The 14711-nt window shown below is 42.9% G+C and overlaps 2 protein-coding genes across 5 annotated transcripts in view; both read right to left on the bottom strand.

Moving 5' to 3' along the window:
• Window positions 1-2180, bottom strand: part of bcl2l1 (BCL2 like 1) — a 35428-nt gene extending 33248 nt beyond the window's left edge. Inside the window, exon 1 of one of the 2 annotated variants that reach the window (XM_083976343.1) lies at window positions 1973-2180. The gene's annotated coding sequence lies outside the window, so the exon portion shown is untranslated. Of the gene's footprint in view, window positions 1-712; window positions 850-1972 lie in introns of those variants that run through there. The other variant, XM_083976344.1, reaches the window with a different exon arrangement.
• Window positions 2181-2952: 772 nt separating this feature from the next.
• The window catches only part of arfgef2 (ADP-ribosylation factor guanine nucleotide-exchange factor 2 (brefeldin A-inhibited)), a 31585-nt gene continuing 19826 nt past the window's right edge, over window positions 2953-14711 (bottom strand). For all 3 annotated transcript variants that reach the window (XM_083975785.1, XM_083975786.1, XM_083975784.1), the window contains exons 22-39: window positions 14224-14371; window positions 13961-14057; window positions 13190-13230; window positions 12920-13089; window positions 12063-12214; window positions 11783-11955; window positions 11454-11614; window positions 11210-11340; window positions 10318-10447; window positions 10021-10156; window positions 8891-9029; window positions 8626-8683; window positions 8358-8466; window positions 8039-8178; window positions 7605-7782; window positions 6784-6922; window positions 5568-5685; window positions 2953-4701 (exon numbers count right to left, since the gene is read on the bottom strand). In XM_083975785.1, coding sequence (XP_083831911.1) covers window positions 4537-4701; window positions 5568-5685; window positions 6784-6922; window positions 7605-7782; window positions 8039-8178; window positions 8358-8466; window positions 8626-8683; window positions 8891-9029; window positions 10021-10156; window positions 10318-10447; window positions 11210-11340; window positions 11454-11614; window positions 11783-11955; window positions 12063-12214; window positions 12920-13089; window positions 13190-13230; window positions 13961-14057; window positions 14224-14371 — 2385 coding nt within the window. In that variant the 3' untranslated portion in view covers window positions 2953-4536. The remainder of the gene's footprint in view (window positions 4702-5567; window positions 5686-6783; window positions 6923-7604; window positions 7783-8038; window positions 8179-8357; window positions 8467-8625; window positions 8684-8890; window positions 9030-10020; window positions 10157-10317; window positions 10448-11209; window positions 11341-11453; window positions 11615-11782; window positions 11956-12062; window positions 12215-12919; window positions 13090-13189; window positions 13231-13960; window positions 14058-14223; window positions 14372-14711) is intronic.

Genomic DNA, 14711 nt, shown 5'->3' on the forward strand with positions numbered 1-14711 from the left:
CATTTAAGATGATAAATTGTTGCACCCAATAATTAGTATGTGAGGCAAAGAGAGGGGAGCTCCATGCAAATACTGCTGGTGACATTACATAATAGTAAGTACAACTACTCCCTCTAACAGCACAATAGAAGTCTGATTCAGACTCTACTGACGCTACTCCTGAGCAAACAAACGACTGTAGTTCTATCAAGCCCAAATAAGCCCAAATAAATAAATAAATCCTGGATTTACACAGCCTACATTTAATCTGATCTCACTCAAACGGACCAGAAACTGCCTCTCATGGCAGATAAAGAGCCACAAGGCAGCAGTGTTTACAATGGCCACATGGTCCCAAGCTCCCAGCACGTGGCTCGCGTTTTAAAAGCCCAAGCACTGATGTAAACACCACACAGCAGCTCCTACAGGAATACCAGCGAGTCGCGACGAAATGTGGCACCTGAACGCAACATTCACCATGACAATCGTTCAAATATTAACTAAATTAAAACAAGCGGGAGGCCGAGGTCGTGTTTATTATGGTGGAATCTGGACTGTAACTTACAGATAAACCAAGCCGAGGCTGCAGGAGCGACACACAGCCTCTGTACGTGCTGGTCGTGTCACTTATCTACCTAAACCTCCACGTTTAACATCAGTTTACATCCACTCTTATAGTTAATCAGATATGACGGCTATATAAAAGATAGAAAGAACAACGTGAGCGTCTTACCAGCTGTACTGAGTAATAAATAAAAATCACATGGAGTTATTCTCGGTTCGATCACCGTGTCCTTCTGGAAAAACGTCCCGAAATCGGATGTCAGTCTGTGTGTGTTGGTACAAAAAGCTGTCAAAATCCAAGAATGTAAGATAGCCACTTTGTGTGAAGGAGTGTTTGAACGTTTCCTCCCACGTCTCTTTTGCATGCCCAGCCCGCCCTCCTATTACGTAACAGAGACGCCTTCAGAGATGTCTGAATATGTGGCTCACGATCGCTGTTCTGGCTTTAAAAACCCAGTGGAAAAACTCCATCTGGTAAAAAATAACCCCTAACAAAACGCTGTGTTTTCTATCCTACATTATGAACTGTAAGTAAACAGTGTTAGCAACAATTACAGAAACCGGTTTAAATTTTTTCCCGATTGTGTGTATAATAACCTAGCACGGGAGGTCATTGTCACCCTTTTGTTCACATTTTATCTGTCACATACATTTTGTTTAGGGTATTAACCAAAACATAAACGACACGACTGCCTGCCGCATTCCTCCTTTCTAGCCCCGTCACTGCTGTCCAACTGTGCTTTTTTACTGTTTTTGTTTTTTGATCATCCCACACGTTTTCTAATTCAAATCAAAAAAAAGAAGAAGCACATTTCTCAAATTGAATTTACTCGCGGATGAACGGGCTTAGTGCGAGCCCCTGAAGGCAGCAAAGCCATCCCAGTCTCCTGTCATAAACACTGGGCAAGGACCTTTAATCACACCGCATAAAAATTCCACTTTGCGACACCACCCTAAGCTGCAGCTTTAAACACACTTCACCACACCCGGGATCAGCATTTGAAAAAACTAATTTATAACCAAATCATTACACACATATACACACACATCCAGCCCCGTCTGTACTATCGTTACTGTAGGTGGCTGCTGAAGATGGCTGTCACTATCATATTAACCTACTGATTCTTGCTGTAGTCGCTCCCAGTACGCTTGTACACCCCAGAAACGGTGTATTTGCACCGGCTAAATCATTAAGCACAGTGGACGTGTGCACTTCGCATTAAGCAGGATGACATTTGAGGAAAAAAGCTAGCAGGAAACATAATTGTGGTTACGCATTCTTTCAAATCCTTCGACCGCCTTCCCTAGGCTGGATCCTGAGAGGAAAAGCCACCTTTTTCCTACCATTACTCCTCTCACGACCCCGCAAAATGCCAAGAACGCATCCCCCCTCTGGAAATACATTCGTTAATTGACCAGGAGCTCTTACTTGTATGGTGGTCTCCATAAAATCATGTCTGGTGGCTCAGAATCCAGACCCCGGCAGGAATAATCCCATCCGTCATTGCTAGCCTGCCTGGCTAGCTACTGGCTACAGCAGATCCGCCCACAGCTACGCTACGCTCCCTACGTAACCTCAGCGAGTCAGCAGCCGGAGAACAGCCGGAGACGGCAGCCTCGTCCAGCGTCAACACTCTGCAACAGCAGCAATAGGGAGAAAATGAGTTGTCTTCACACGGGACAGTGGTATTTATGAGTCGCTCCCTGTTTTGACCCGACAACGAGCCGGTGTTAGCAGGGAAGAGCGTCCCAGTTTAGCGTTAGCGCTAACTAACGTTAGCTAAAACTCATCTGGTTCATGTTGTCGGAGCCTCCGGCGTTAATTATTTAACTCGGCGGTTGACTCCAACTCATTCATGCTCGTTTGTCTGTCTGTCTGTCTGTCTGTCTGTCTGTCTACTCACTGGTTTGTGGACTAAACAACATGGCACTTTCTTAACGGGAATCCGTGGAGCAGCTGTCAGGCATTACTCCACTTTGGTTAGCCAAACAAAGGATGCGAGAGGTCTCCATGGTAACCTTTGTTACCCCAAAAAACTAGCGCGAGGTCAGGACGGCTACCAGTGTGGGCACAGCGCCACGCTCTGGTCATCTTTGTATAGACGCGCTGGAAATTATTCCTCCACATTTACAGTTTACAACTATGGTTCATTTTAAATGCAAATATGAGTCTGAGTTTGACCTGTGATTAAAGAGACTGTGATGCAAATGTTGCAGGGCTAAAACTGGCTTCAGTGCCCCTGAGCAACTCACATTTTAACTTTCAGGTTTAGCAGGTGACATTAATTAATGAGATAGTGCGCATGATTGCAGCAGTCGTTAATGTTATTTGCTGCACCTGTGTTTGACCAAACTGTTCACTTTAAAACTGAATCAATTGTGACTGGAGTGGATCAGAATTCAGGTTTATTGATTACTTCACCAATTGCTTGGAAGATTACATCACAATATTATGTATAGAACCGTATAGCACTTTCATTTCTATGTATCTTACATTGAAAACTTTACAGTCTGCCTTTTTCATTCACTGTATATATATATTTATATATTCCCTTGCTGTAGGGAAGAAAAGTAGACATCCATAGTTGCGAGGGAAGGAATGCTTCTCAAAAAATATTTAAATGCACTTTAAATAATTACATACATCCTTCTTTAAAAAGGCATGGAATAGACTACAAAGGATCCAGGATGCAGAGATTTCAGTATCTCTGTCAGAGTCGAGCTTTGGTTGTGCTCCGTTCCTAAATCCTTCTGTGGCTGAACTCTACTGTTGAATCTGACAACACTGATGGGCGCTCCAACCGCTCAGAGAAAGTTGGTCCGCTGGGTGGTGTTAATACAAGTCTGCAACAGATGTGCAAAAGCGTGTGGGGGGGAAACAAACAACCACTGTGCAACATTACAGGGCCAATCGATGGGTTAGTGGAAGGTTTCCTAAGCCAGCTGTAATGCTAAAGCCAAGAGGAGCTGACTCCAAGTTAAGTCCTTCAGTGTAAGGCTTAGTGGGTCAACACATGAAGGAATAAATGGCAGCGGGAAGCAGCCAGTCTTTCCACCAACCTTTCATTGTAAACCAGCCATTATCCTGAAAAAAATAATCACATAACAAATAAAAGAAAATGAGCAAAATAAATAAGTCGTAAAATCTCACTGACAGGCAAGAACGATAAAGACGACAGGACGGCCGTGTCACACAGAGCAAAGACATCCCAAACAAAGCTGCATTGTATCTTTGATAGTGTTGTAAGAGATGCAGATTGTTGTCAGATGCGATGGCAACAGCCCGCTTCTGGGTAACACACAAATAATAAGACTGAACATAAACATTAAAAGTGACAAACAAGGCTTTGGGATGGGTATTGATACATGAGGGTTCAGATACCATAACACATTTTTGATTAGATCACCAAACTCACAATAAGCGTGACACTGATGGTGTCATCATTTTTCTAACAGGCACAGGCGGCCAAGGAGATTTTCGCAAATAGGGCAAATGTAAGGTTCATCAAATTCAATGGTATAAGTTCAATTGCTTTCAGCATGTAGATATACTTTTGTGTTAAGTATTTTTTTTAAAAATCAGGTACAGGGTTCGCAACAATATCAATAAATTATTTGTTTACAGTTCTTTTCTAGTCATTACAGATTGAGATGAGTCGGGTGGGGGGATGATGAATGACAACAGTCAGCAGAGAGTGCTGGTCACAGTGCTGTTCATCCCCGAGAGAGAAGAAGGGAGGAAGGACAAGGTGAAGACTCCTCTACCAGCTGGGTGCATTAGTAGAAAAGCTGAACACTTGAATGCAGAGTCCTGAACTGAGAGAAAAGCTACAGTCTTTGTCATCTTCCTCCTCAGATTGTAGCCCCCCCCCCTGCTGTAATCTGTTCCAGTCTCAGAAAGGGGGAAAAGTCTCTTTTAATACGTCGACGTCTCCCGTCATCTCCAGTTTCTCCCATCCGTCCCGTCCACTTGTTCCTGTGCCACACCCCGATCTAGGACGCAGGAGTCCGGGCGGTCGCACCCTCGGGAGCAGCGATGCGGAAGACGGAGCCAATGCGCAGGAAGAAACGTCTGAGGACGGCCCGCAGCTCGGGGATCAGGTCGAACTGCATCATTTCACACAGATGGGGGTAGTAGCAAGAGGCATGGGGCTTGAACTGGAAGAGGAGGAGAGGGTGAGAAAATGTAAATGAGCAGCAAAGGGATATATGTATGTGTTTTAGCCCCAAAAAGATGTAGGCAGCGTATCAGAACATATTTTTTGTTCACAACAGAAGAAGGGCGGCTGCTCTGGGATGTGTGGGCGCTGCTGGAGGACACAGAGTTCACAGCAGGGAGTTAAACTGTGCGCTGAAGCCATTTCTGTCCTGGCTGATGTATGATTTCTCTGTATTTTTCTGCTTTCATGGCAATTTCACTGAATTACGAAATTACATTCAAGCAAATAAACACGATTTGTAGCACAAAGACTTTCCCAAAATTCACAGCAGGCCTTGCACAACACAGTGATGCCAACCACTCCTTTTACAATACTGTTACATTTTTTTTTTGTTGATGCAGTGGTTTGTGTGGCGTTTTGGCATTTTCCTCTAAAGCTGGCAGCACGACACCAACATTTCCTACTGCTTCAAGCTGCGTGCTGGGTTGTTTTCCAACTCAGCGCTGCTACGGTTTTGGCCTAAAATGCCCTGAAAAGAAACCCTGAGTCACAGGCTGCCATGAATCATCCATGAATCATGCACTCACACAGAGAGTGTGTGAATCATACGTGACAGCTCACAGCATACAAATAAATAACAAAAATACAAAGTAAGAGAGGAAATACAAAAGGGTCAACCTAAAGAGCACCTATTGTTTCCATTCAGTTCATTTTTAACTACCGTAATAACCTTCCATGGCAAGCCTCTCTTTAATTTCTGATCCTCCATAATGTTTGTTTGTCCTGTCCTCTCCTGTCCGTCTTCTGACTAATGTGTAGTTGTGAGTAAACTGCGCGTGTTCGTGTGTGTGTGTGTGTTCCTGCCTTGTCATCGGGCAGCCGTAGCGTCCTGGTGAGCAGCAGCATGAGCAGGCTGTTCCAAGCCTCTCTGTGGCTCTCTGAGGTCAGACTGATGAAGTAGGCCAGAGCTTCACTACACACCCTGAGAGAGAGACCACACCACACACAAAGAGAGGATGAACATCAACACAACACAGCTGCTTCTCAGACACCGTGTACGCAGAACAAGTTGGTCTCTATGATGATTATTATGATGCTGGAGTGGAAGCCCAGACTGTACATCCTGAACCTGGGTTTAAAAAGGTTAAGAAAGTTATCTCATACTTCTGGTCTCTACTGGTACATATTCTTCTGCTCAGTAACCGAGCTCTTACATGCCAATATATTCTACACACATGGTGTACAGTTCATAAATACATGAGCTCCACTCAACCCCAAACAAACACCAGTGCTGCACTTGGTGGAAATGGCGTAGTTGGTGCTTATTTATTGAAGGTTTAATTATTAACTAAGTGATAGTTATTACCAACAATATCATAACTCTTTTTCCCACCGATACCAATAACAGATAACTTCCTGCTTCTCATAACCGATGCCGATAATAACATTTTTAATGTTTTATTGTTTATATATATTATGCACACACCTGAAGTAAAGAAAGGCTAAGATGTAGTGAGGAAAGATGAATTTAATAGTATAGCTCTGCCTCTGACTTCACCAAATAATGTACCGGTAACCAACATCATTACTGTAATCACAACAAAATAAATACAATAACAGTTATGACTCTTCAAAAATCAACATTTGTTATTGTTTCAAATCAACAAAATCAAGGCGATGTTAGCTAATTATAATTGGCTCTAATAATCGGCAAAAAATGTCATCATAGGACTTATCTGTGTATTTTGGCTGATAATTATGCTGAAATTATCAGTCAATATAGGGCTGATAATTATCTGTACCAATAGTTATCGTGCATCCCTAATAATCCCTAATATTACGATACTGCCATACCTGGTAGCTGATATGAATAAACAGACAACATCTGATGTTTGTGTTCATCTCATTTAACTCCAACATTACCAACATGATATTGCTCCTCTATTTAACAACTTCCAAAACCAGCTATAAATAGCTCACACTGATACATGTAAGTGTTGTGTACCCAAAGCCAGACATACATGATTATTTTGTATGTAACTATTGAAAACACAGCAGTGGTCCCTGATGTTGTACTTACAGCAGCAGACGTGTCTGGATGTCGGTCCACGAGTCCTGCAGCTGAGGGTCAGAGTACATCCTGAACAAGATCCTCAGGCTGCAGGCCAGACTGCTGGTTTCCTGCTTCAACAGGTTGGGCTTAGATTTTCCTTTAAAACCTGACAGATTGAAGAGACATGATTACTGTTTAAAAGAAGACAACTACAACACAGTGCTTAGTGGTAAAGACACATGATGTGGGACTGAGACATTCATGGAACCTGCGTTACACATTAGCCTGTCACTCTCTCTCTCCCCTCCTCACTTCCTCTCTAGTCCTCTATCAGGGCAAAAAATGCCAAAACATTTGGATGTTTGAGGCAGTGAATGCAGCACAACGCCCCTGGTTTGGGTTTGGCCTATTTCCTGCTATTTCCCTACTGTTATAAAGGCAGCAGCAGCAGCAAATTTGTACAAATACAAGCTTAACTTCTTGACAAGATGTTTTCAAAAAGATGGTTTCTAGTAAGAATGACATGTTTTATAAAGCAAACCTAACTATGTTAGACCTGATCAGTTCAGATCATTCTCTGTGACCCGGCTCACCAAATACAGAAAACATCAGTCTTCAGTCAGGGAACAACAGTGTTGTGCTGAGCTTTCAGGATTGAGCTCACATTGTAAAACTAGGAGAACACATGGTGCCTTATTAGGTCATTATTAAGAGACCTTTCAAGGTAATGAGATATTTGACGTTACATGATCTGGACACGTTTTCAAAATCATTCTATCATATACACTGCATGGATACAACTCCAAGAAGAGAAGTAACTAAACAGAGGACTTCCCCGTTCTATTTACCTGCCCTCCAGAGCGCCGTCCTCTGTTCATTGTTGGAATTGAAGTCCTTGGCGAAGGTGTGTGACTCCAGCAGACAGTCCAGTAGCTTGAAGAGGTGTGCAGAGGTCATGTGTCGGTACATACCCTGATCTTGGCCCATCCCCCCTCCCTCAGCCTCCGACTCCTCCAGAGCGTCTCGCTGCAGGGAAACAAAGTTACACATCATTTTAGCCAGGTGTAAACTGATTCACTTATTGTGGTATGTTTTGTACAGTTTTGTAAAGTTAAAAACTATTTTTTTAAAACAGTGCCCTGTCTGATCTGACATTTGATCACCTCTTCATATAATTTCAAACACTCAGAATCATCTTCACAAATTCAAATAGCAAAAGATGATCACAACTGAATACAGGACGATGTGGATATAAAATCTGACAGCAGCTGGTGTGACCCACCTGTGCAGCAGCCATGTTCTCAGCATCCTCTTTTTTGCTGGTTGCCGGGAAGAAGACGATGTTGTCGATGGTCTGGATTAGTTCCAGCTGAACCACACATTTAATCAGCAGCCCAGCAAACAGCTTCTGGTCTGAAACTCCTGCAGCACAAAACATAGATGAGGTTTAGAGACAAAAGATGAGATACAAGAGGTTTTTTTTCACCATTACAGGTTTTCAGACTTTGTGTGTGTGTGTGTGTGTGTGTGTGTGTGTGTGTGTGTGTGTGTGTGTGTGTGTGTGTGTGTGTGTGTGTGTGTGTGTGTGTGTGTGTACTCACTAGCATTGGACTTGCCCTTCCAGGTGTCGTCGCTGGACATCTGACTGTGTCCTCTCTCGGACAGAGCTCGGTCATAGCTGCTCTGGGACTGAGTGTCAAAATCGGCTTCCTGAATGAAAACACCACCCACAGTGACAGTGTCAGACTTGTGATACAGTGGGAATGTAACCTGTCCTTTCATTGGCTGAACGCATAAAGCATCTGTACAGCTGCTGGTGATGCACATAATTGTTGTTTAGTCTGTGAGTGAATTTATTTGTTTTCTTACAAAATGTTTTCCATCAGCAGTTTCTTCATCCTGTCCAGCCGGTCGCCATGTCAACAAACTGACGTGTAAAGCAAACAAGACAGACTGTGAATTGAGTGTTGAAATTTACATCCTGTCACAGCAATAAAGCACCGTAACTAAAATTCAGCAGCCATGACTCTCTCTCATTAGCATTCTGTCTTACAACCAGTTTAATGTGTCTAACTTGACTGAATCTGAAGCAGCTGTAAGTGGACCCGAGTCCAGCCGCTGTGTGTGGACTCACGTGTGAGGGCTGGTGTTTTGGAAGATCTCCAGCATACAGGAGCAGGTGATGTTCCACACCTCGGGGCTGAACTTCTCCCCGTTCAGAATCACCAGGTTCTCCAGACAGTTGGTTCCCGACCTCGCCAGCTGCTCGTTGTCTGCGGGAGAAGGAGGTAATGACTTCACAGCTGCTACGTACAAACACTCCACTACTTCACCGAGGTTCACGAGGTGCCGGTCAGGGACCGAGATCCACCAGCAGAGCAGAGTTGGATCCAAACTCTGTGATGTAGGTGGACTGCTTTCATTAGCTCACTATTCATATTTCCGGGCACAGTTCAAGAGACTGCTGTGCTTTTAATCAGAATATTTTTTTTGAGGATTTTCTCAGTGGTAATAGGCTCTCCTTGGCATGCAATGATGAAGCTGTCACTTTGATATCCCTGAGAAATCAATGCTCATATTTAGTAGCCGATTAGAAATTATCAGGAAGGAGGGCTACACTATTCTCTTTCGCTGAATGGAGGATTGTTTCAGTTTGAGTTTTTGCAGGGATTTACATTTCAGTTCCTTTATCCTCCTACATTTCGGGCAAAATCTTCTTACTTTCCTATTTATAATCTGGGCTAGAGCAAATAAAATCACAGGCTGGCCCATGTAACCCATTCACTGTGATAATAACATTTTATTTAGAAGCTTTCTGTAAAAAAATTATATAAATCTGGTTAGGACCAAAAGTGCTCTTAAGTAAGGTTTTGTGGCAACAGAATACCATCTTCAATCATTCAAGTTATTACTATGTCATTATCTTTAATTTTGAGATATCAAAGGCAGGTTGTTTTTTATGAGTGTAGAAAATGTGAATATTTCCGAGGACATTGCACCTTTTTTTTTTCCTCTAATGTTTAACCAGTCTCTCAGAAGTGTACACTTCTGTCTATATGTTGTATTATGTGTGTTGCCCCCAATGTTACCTCCTTGCTCTGTCCTCTAAAAAGTCTAAAGTCTACGTATAATCCAGCTGATCAGCACAACACCAACGTACCTGGTGTGTAAATCTGACAAAGCATCATAGGTGTTTCATCCGTGATTTAAGAGCTTGAATTGTGAGCGCTCTGATTTACCAGTCGGCGTAATGTGAACACCCACCTTGCCTCACACACCACTGTAGCTGTGTGAAAATGTCAACCAGCAGGATCTCACTGAGTGGCTCATAAAACTGGGTGAAGACGTCACAGATGGCGTACAGTGCGTGGTTACACGTTGTTGTCATCCACTCTGTTTTCTGGAGGAAAGAAGGAACGAGGAGGTTTTAAAAACTCATCTACTTTTTTCATTCTGTATGTCAGCGCACGTCTCCAGGCTCTGCATGTCACACAGGTCAATGTCCTTAAAACGATCAAGTGGCTTGTCAAAAAAAAAACAACACAACCAATGCCCTCTGACCTCTGTCTGCTGCTCGGGGAGTTTCATGTTGTCAAAGATGCGGAAGACGATTCTGAAGAGGTCGTGCCACCAGTGCTTCTCGAAGGTGTGGCCATAACTCTTCATGATCTCAAACATGACCGTGAGACCTCTGTCAGAGACAAAGACAAAACAGTTGAGACATCAGACTTGTTGCATTAAAGCTCAGCAGCCAGCAGGAAGAGAGCAGGCACAACAACACCGGTGAGAAGCTTTAGCCCTGAATCTTTCAGTGAGATCATCTTTTTAAAGACGATCATTATTACACTCTATTACACTTTGTGCTTGGTTAAACACTGATAATGGGGCTAAATGTTTCGTGGCAGGTCCAGTGTATAAATATCTGAATGGCCAGGAGCCAGACTAGTAACAGGTGCTTGAGTGCACTCGAGATAACTAAAAGGTATAACACTAATTATTTAGGCATTAAAATACATGGATTTTGTTGCAGGTGTACATTCAGGCGTAAAACATTTTAAATATGTGTGACTATATAGACTTTAGTAAATGCGTACTATTTGTATTAAGCTGCCAACGATTTCTAGTTGAATAATCAACTAATGATCAACATTGTTGATTAACCTGTCAATAATGTTTTTAAGCATTTAGCCAATGAAATACCCACTGAACTGTGTGAAATAAAAGGAGAAAAAAAACATTTAAAGTCTCTATTAAATCAAATGACACAATTAACTCCTGATCAAAATAGTAGCAGATTTACGCTCTGTTGATGATACTAATCAATCAGCTAATCATTTCAAATTCCCTAGGTATAAAACATAATACCTAAAGAAATAAAAAATCTACACTTTATCTTCCATCTAACACTGTTTGATCCACATCTTCCTCTCCACCACACTGAGCTGTTCTTTACCTGGTCCGGACGTCCAGTTTGCAGCGGTTGATGATACAAGAAAGCTCAAACAGAATAGGAAACCAGCCACGAACCCACACCCGGTCTCCAGGGGCGACGTTCATGTCATCGCTGGTGTATTCCCTCAGAGCCTGTTTGGAGACACAACCAGACAGGAGGTCAAAAGGTGCGTTACATCATAGTTCAATCTGGACAACTGTCGATACTTTGTAACACAGAGCTGTTACGGGTCAGCTGTACCCACCTGTGGCCTTTCTGAGACGTATTTAGCGCAGTGTCGGATGAGCCTGATGGCCTCCATGCTGGTGTCAGGGAAGGCTGCGTTGCACACAAACTCCGACAAGCACTTGACAGCGTCTTGAAACGAATCTATAGCGGCTGCAAAGTGCTGCTGGAAAGTGTTCACTGAGGAGAAAGTGATGGGAAAAAAATGGACAGAGTCAGATGAGAGTCGCTGATTTCATTTGCTGTTTGGTTCAGTTGTTTGCAGAACCGAGGATCCGTCCCATCGTCACACAGCACAGATTCTGTTAGTGGGTTTTGCCACTAGGAAACAGCTGCAGCCATACTCACTGACGATGTGGCCGGTGGTCTGGAAGGCCAGCTCCACTATGGTCTCGTCGTGGTCGGAGGCAGCCTGATGAAACACTGAGAAGATGTTCTTCCAACCGGAGCGGATGTTGGCTGCTTGAGAGTTAACCATCTGAGCCACACACCTGATCACCATGTCTCTGATAGTGGGGGACCTGTAAACGACATAAAGGATAACATGAAAATCCACGTGTATATAATCCTGTCACTTTGTTCCTTTAAGATGTCCCACCTTGCCCGCCCATAATAAACCATCGTCTACCTGTTCTTCTTCATGATGTGCTCAAACGGCCGCAGGAAGTCTTTCTGGAAGCGGAAATTGGCCAATTCTCCTTTCTCCAAGAACTTCATGGAGAGTTGTCTCAGTGAGTCCACGGCAAAGATGGCTACATCTTCATTGGGGTTACAGCCCACCTGTATATAACACAGAAGTCAAGATGAATAAATCATACATTAAATTCACACTGTTTTATGAAAATAATCATCATGGTTTTGCATTAGTTGATTTTTCTTTCTTCAGCCACCCACTTGCACCACAACAACCTATTAACATAATGCTAACATAAATAAAATTGATGATATATCAGCTACTAATTAAAATATCAGGCTCCTACTGAGCAGCATCATTAATCATATGGAGTTGGCTCCGGTTGCCAAATGTGCACTCTTAGCACTCTTTTAGCTCTGTTTTTGTGTGTGTGTGTGTAGATCAGCTCCTGAGGGAAAAATCTGACACCAAAAACACTACATGCTCTGCTGTGCTAACTAGCTCCGGGCTGACTTTGTGCGCCTGACGCCCCATGCTGGGCAGGCAGGGTACAGAGTGATAAACGCCCTCCTGCTGCTGCTGATAAAAACAAGGATGAAACAGACAGGCAGGAGATAAAAACTAATCCAAAGTGCTGAGGGGCACCTGAACACACTGTTAAAATGTGAACGTGCAACTTCATGCTCAAAACATGTTCTACTTTGGTACATCAGAGTGGAAAGAGCAGCAGGGAGAGCTACCACAGGAACACCCTGTCCCGACGCCACATCACACCTCATTAAAACACATGGGGATGAAGCACAATGAAGGATTTTCTTGTGAGGAATTTTACAAAACTCCAGTTTACCGACCTTGTTGAAGTGGTCTCCTATGACCTGCCAGATTCGAGACCACTGCAGCCTGATGCGGTTCATGTTGTAGTAGGAGATTTCCACAATCTTCTGCAAGCTGAACATCCTGGGCTGGTGCGCCGAGGCCAGCTCGTCCATGGACACAGCACACAACCACCGCACAAAGTCCACTGGAGGAGACATTTAAAACAGCGACACTGTGAATGACTTTTCCTACACTTTAGGATGCACAGAGATAGTGATGGCAGGAGCAAAGACAGACACACTCACCGATGGCATTTCCATCTAGTCTGGTGGAGCCAGTGAAGATCCTGTTAATGTAAAAGACGAGCTTTAATGTTTGGAGGGAAACAACTCTTCCTTCATCATGAAACACAAATTATAGATCACGCATTGATCATAGGGCTGCCCCCAAATAGTCCACCAAGCGTTAGTTGATCAAGAAGTCATTAGTCGACCTAATTTTCATTGGTTGATTAATTGCAGAAAAAAAAAAACATTTGGAGCCAAGTCAAGTCTATATGACTGAAGTGTGTATGAAAGGCTAGAGGGCTTTTAACTTAAAAGGCCAGATACAACAAGTCATGACACACACACATTGTCAGTTGTTTTTTTTGTTTTGTTTTTTAATTCTGCTTTCCTGTCCTCTAAGACGACACGCTATAGCCACTCTTGAACATATGTATTTCAATGTTTAGTGTCTTGTAAGCCCATATGGGCTGGGCACAAAAGAAAATGTGCATGACACTTAAATAAAACAATCAATCAAAAAATGTTAGATAGTTTACTATTAATATCATGTTGGGCAAGAAATCTAAAATCTGGGATCATTTAGAGATATTATTACTGCTTTGTATTTCTCTGTAATGTAGCAAACTGTTACAATATTACTGAACATTCTATCTCAGCCCTGGAATCATATATATTATATATTAGATGACAAATGGCCCTAAATGACAACTACTGGTGGACCAAGAAACTCTATGGTCGGGAGCAGCCCTAATTGACTATTCTATTATTGTTCTGTCTGGTCTGTCTCACCTGTCCACAGCTACTACTACACTCTGAGAGCTGGTCTCTCCCACTGACTCCTGGATGTGAGCCATCTGTCTCTTGTCCTGACTTCCCACCAGGTTACCTGCAACACCAAAACACACAGTTTACAGTAACACACACCAAATTCAACAGCACACTGAACAACGCTTCAGTGCTGTTTGATATAAATGTGGTAACATGTAAGAAAAACCATTGTCATTGTTTCTGAGTGCAGTTTCTTTACAGCTAGAATTCAACATGTGTCGTACCCAGCCCCAAGGGCATGAACTCCTCCGTTCCCGAGGGTAAGCCCTTGATGCCGGTCTCCTTGTCCCGAACCACCCCTGAGATGTAGCGCGTCTTCACCCCTGTGCCGATCAACTGGGCCAGCTCCAGCTGACTGATGCACCGCAGAATCTACAAAACAGACAGAAAAGTGTTTTTCAGACAAACATCCTTTTAACTGTGATCATAAATGAGCACTTTTATTATCAAAATCTGATCAGTCAATTCTTAATTTAATAAAGTTGCTAATATTATTTTACTTCAAAGTAAAGTAATCGTAGGAATGCATCACTAAGGATCATCTCTGATCATTATTTGGCCAGTTGGGATCAATTAACAATTGATAGTACTCTTTTAAGACAATGTAAAATAAAACGTGAACAAAGTGTTTAAGGATTTTCTTTCTACCATTTGGGGGGGCGACAGTTTTTTTTTCATCTTCTCCCATTTTTAAGATGCAAACATTTAAAAG

Source organism: Trachurus trachurus (assembly GCF_905171665.1).
Source record: "Trachurus trachurus genome assembly, chromosome: 7".
Lineage (NCBI taxonomy): Eukaryota > Metazoa > Chordata > Actinopteri > Carangiformes > Carangidae > Trachurus > Trachurus trachurus.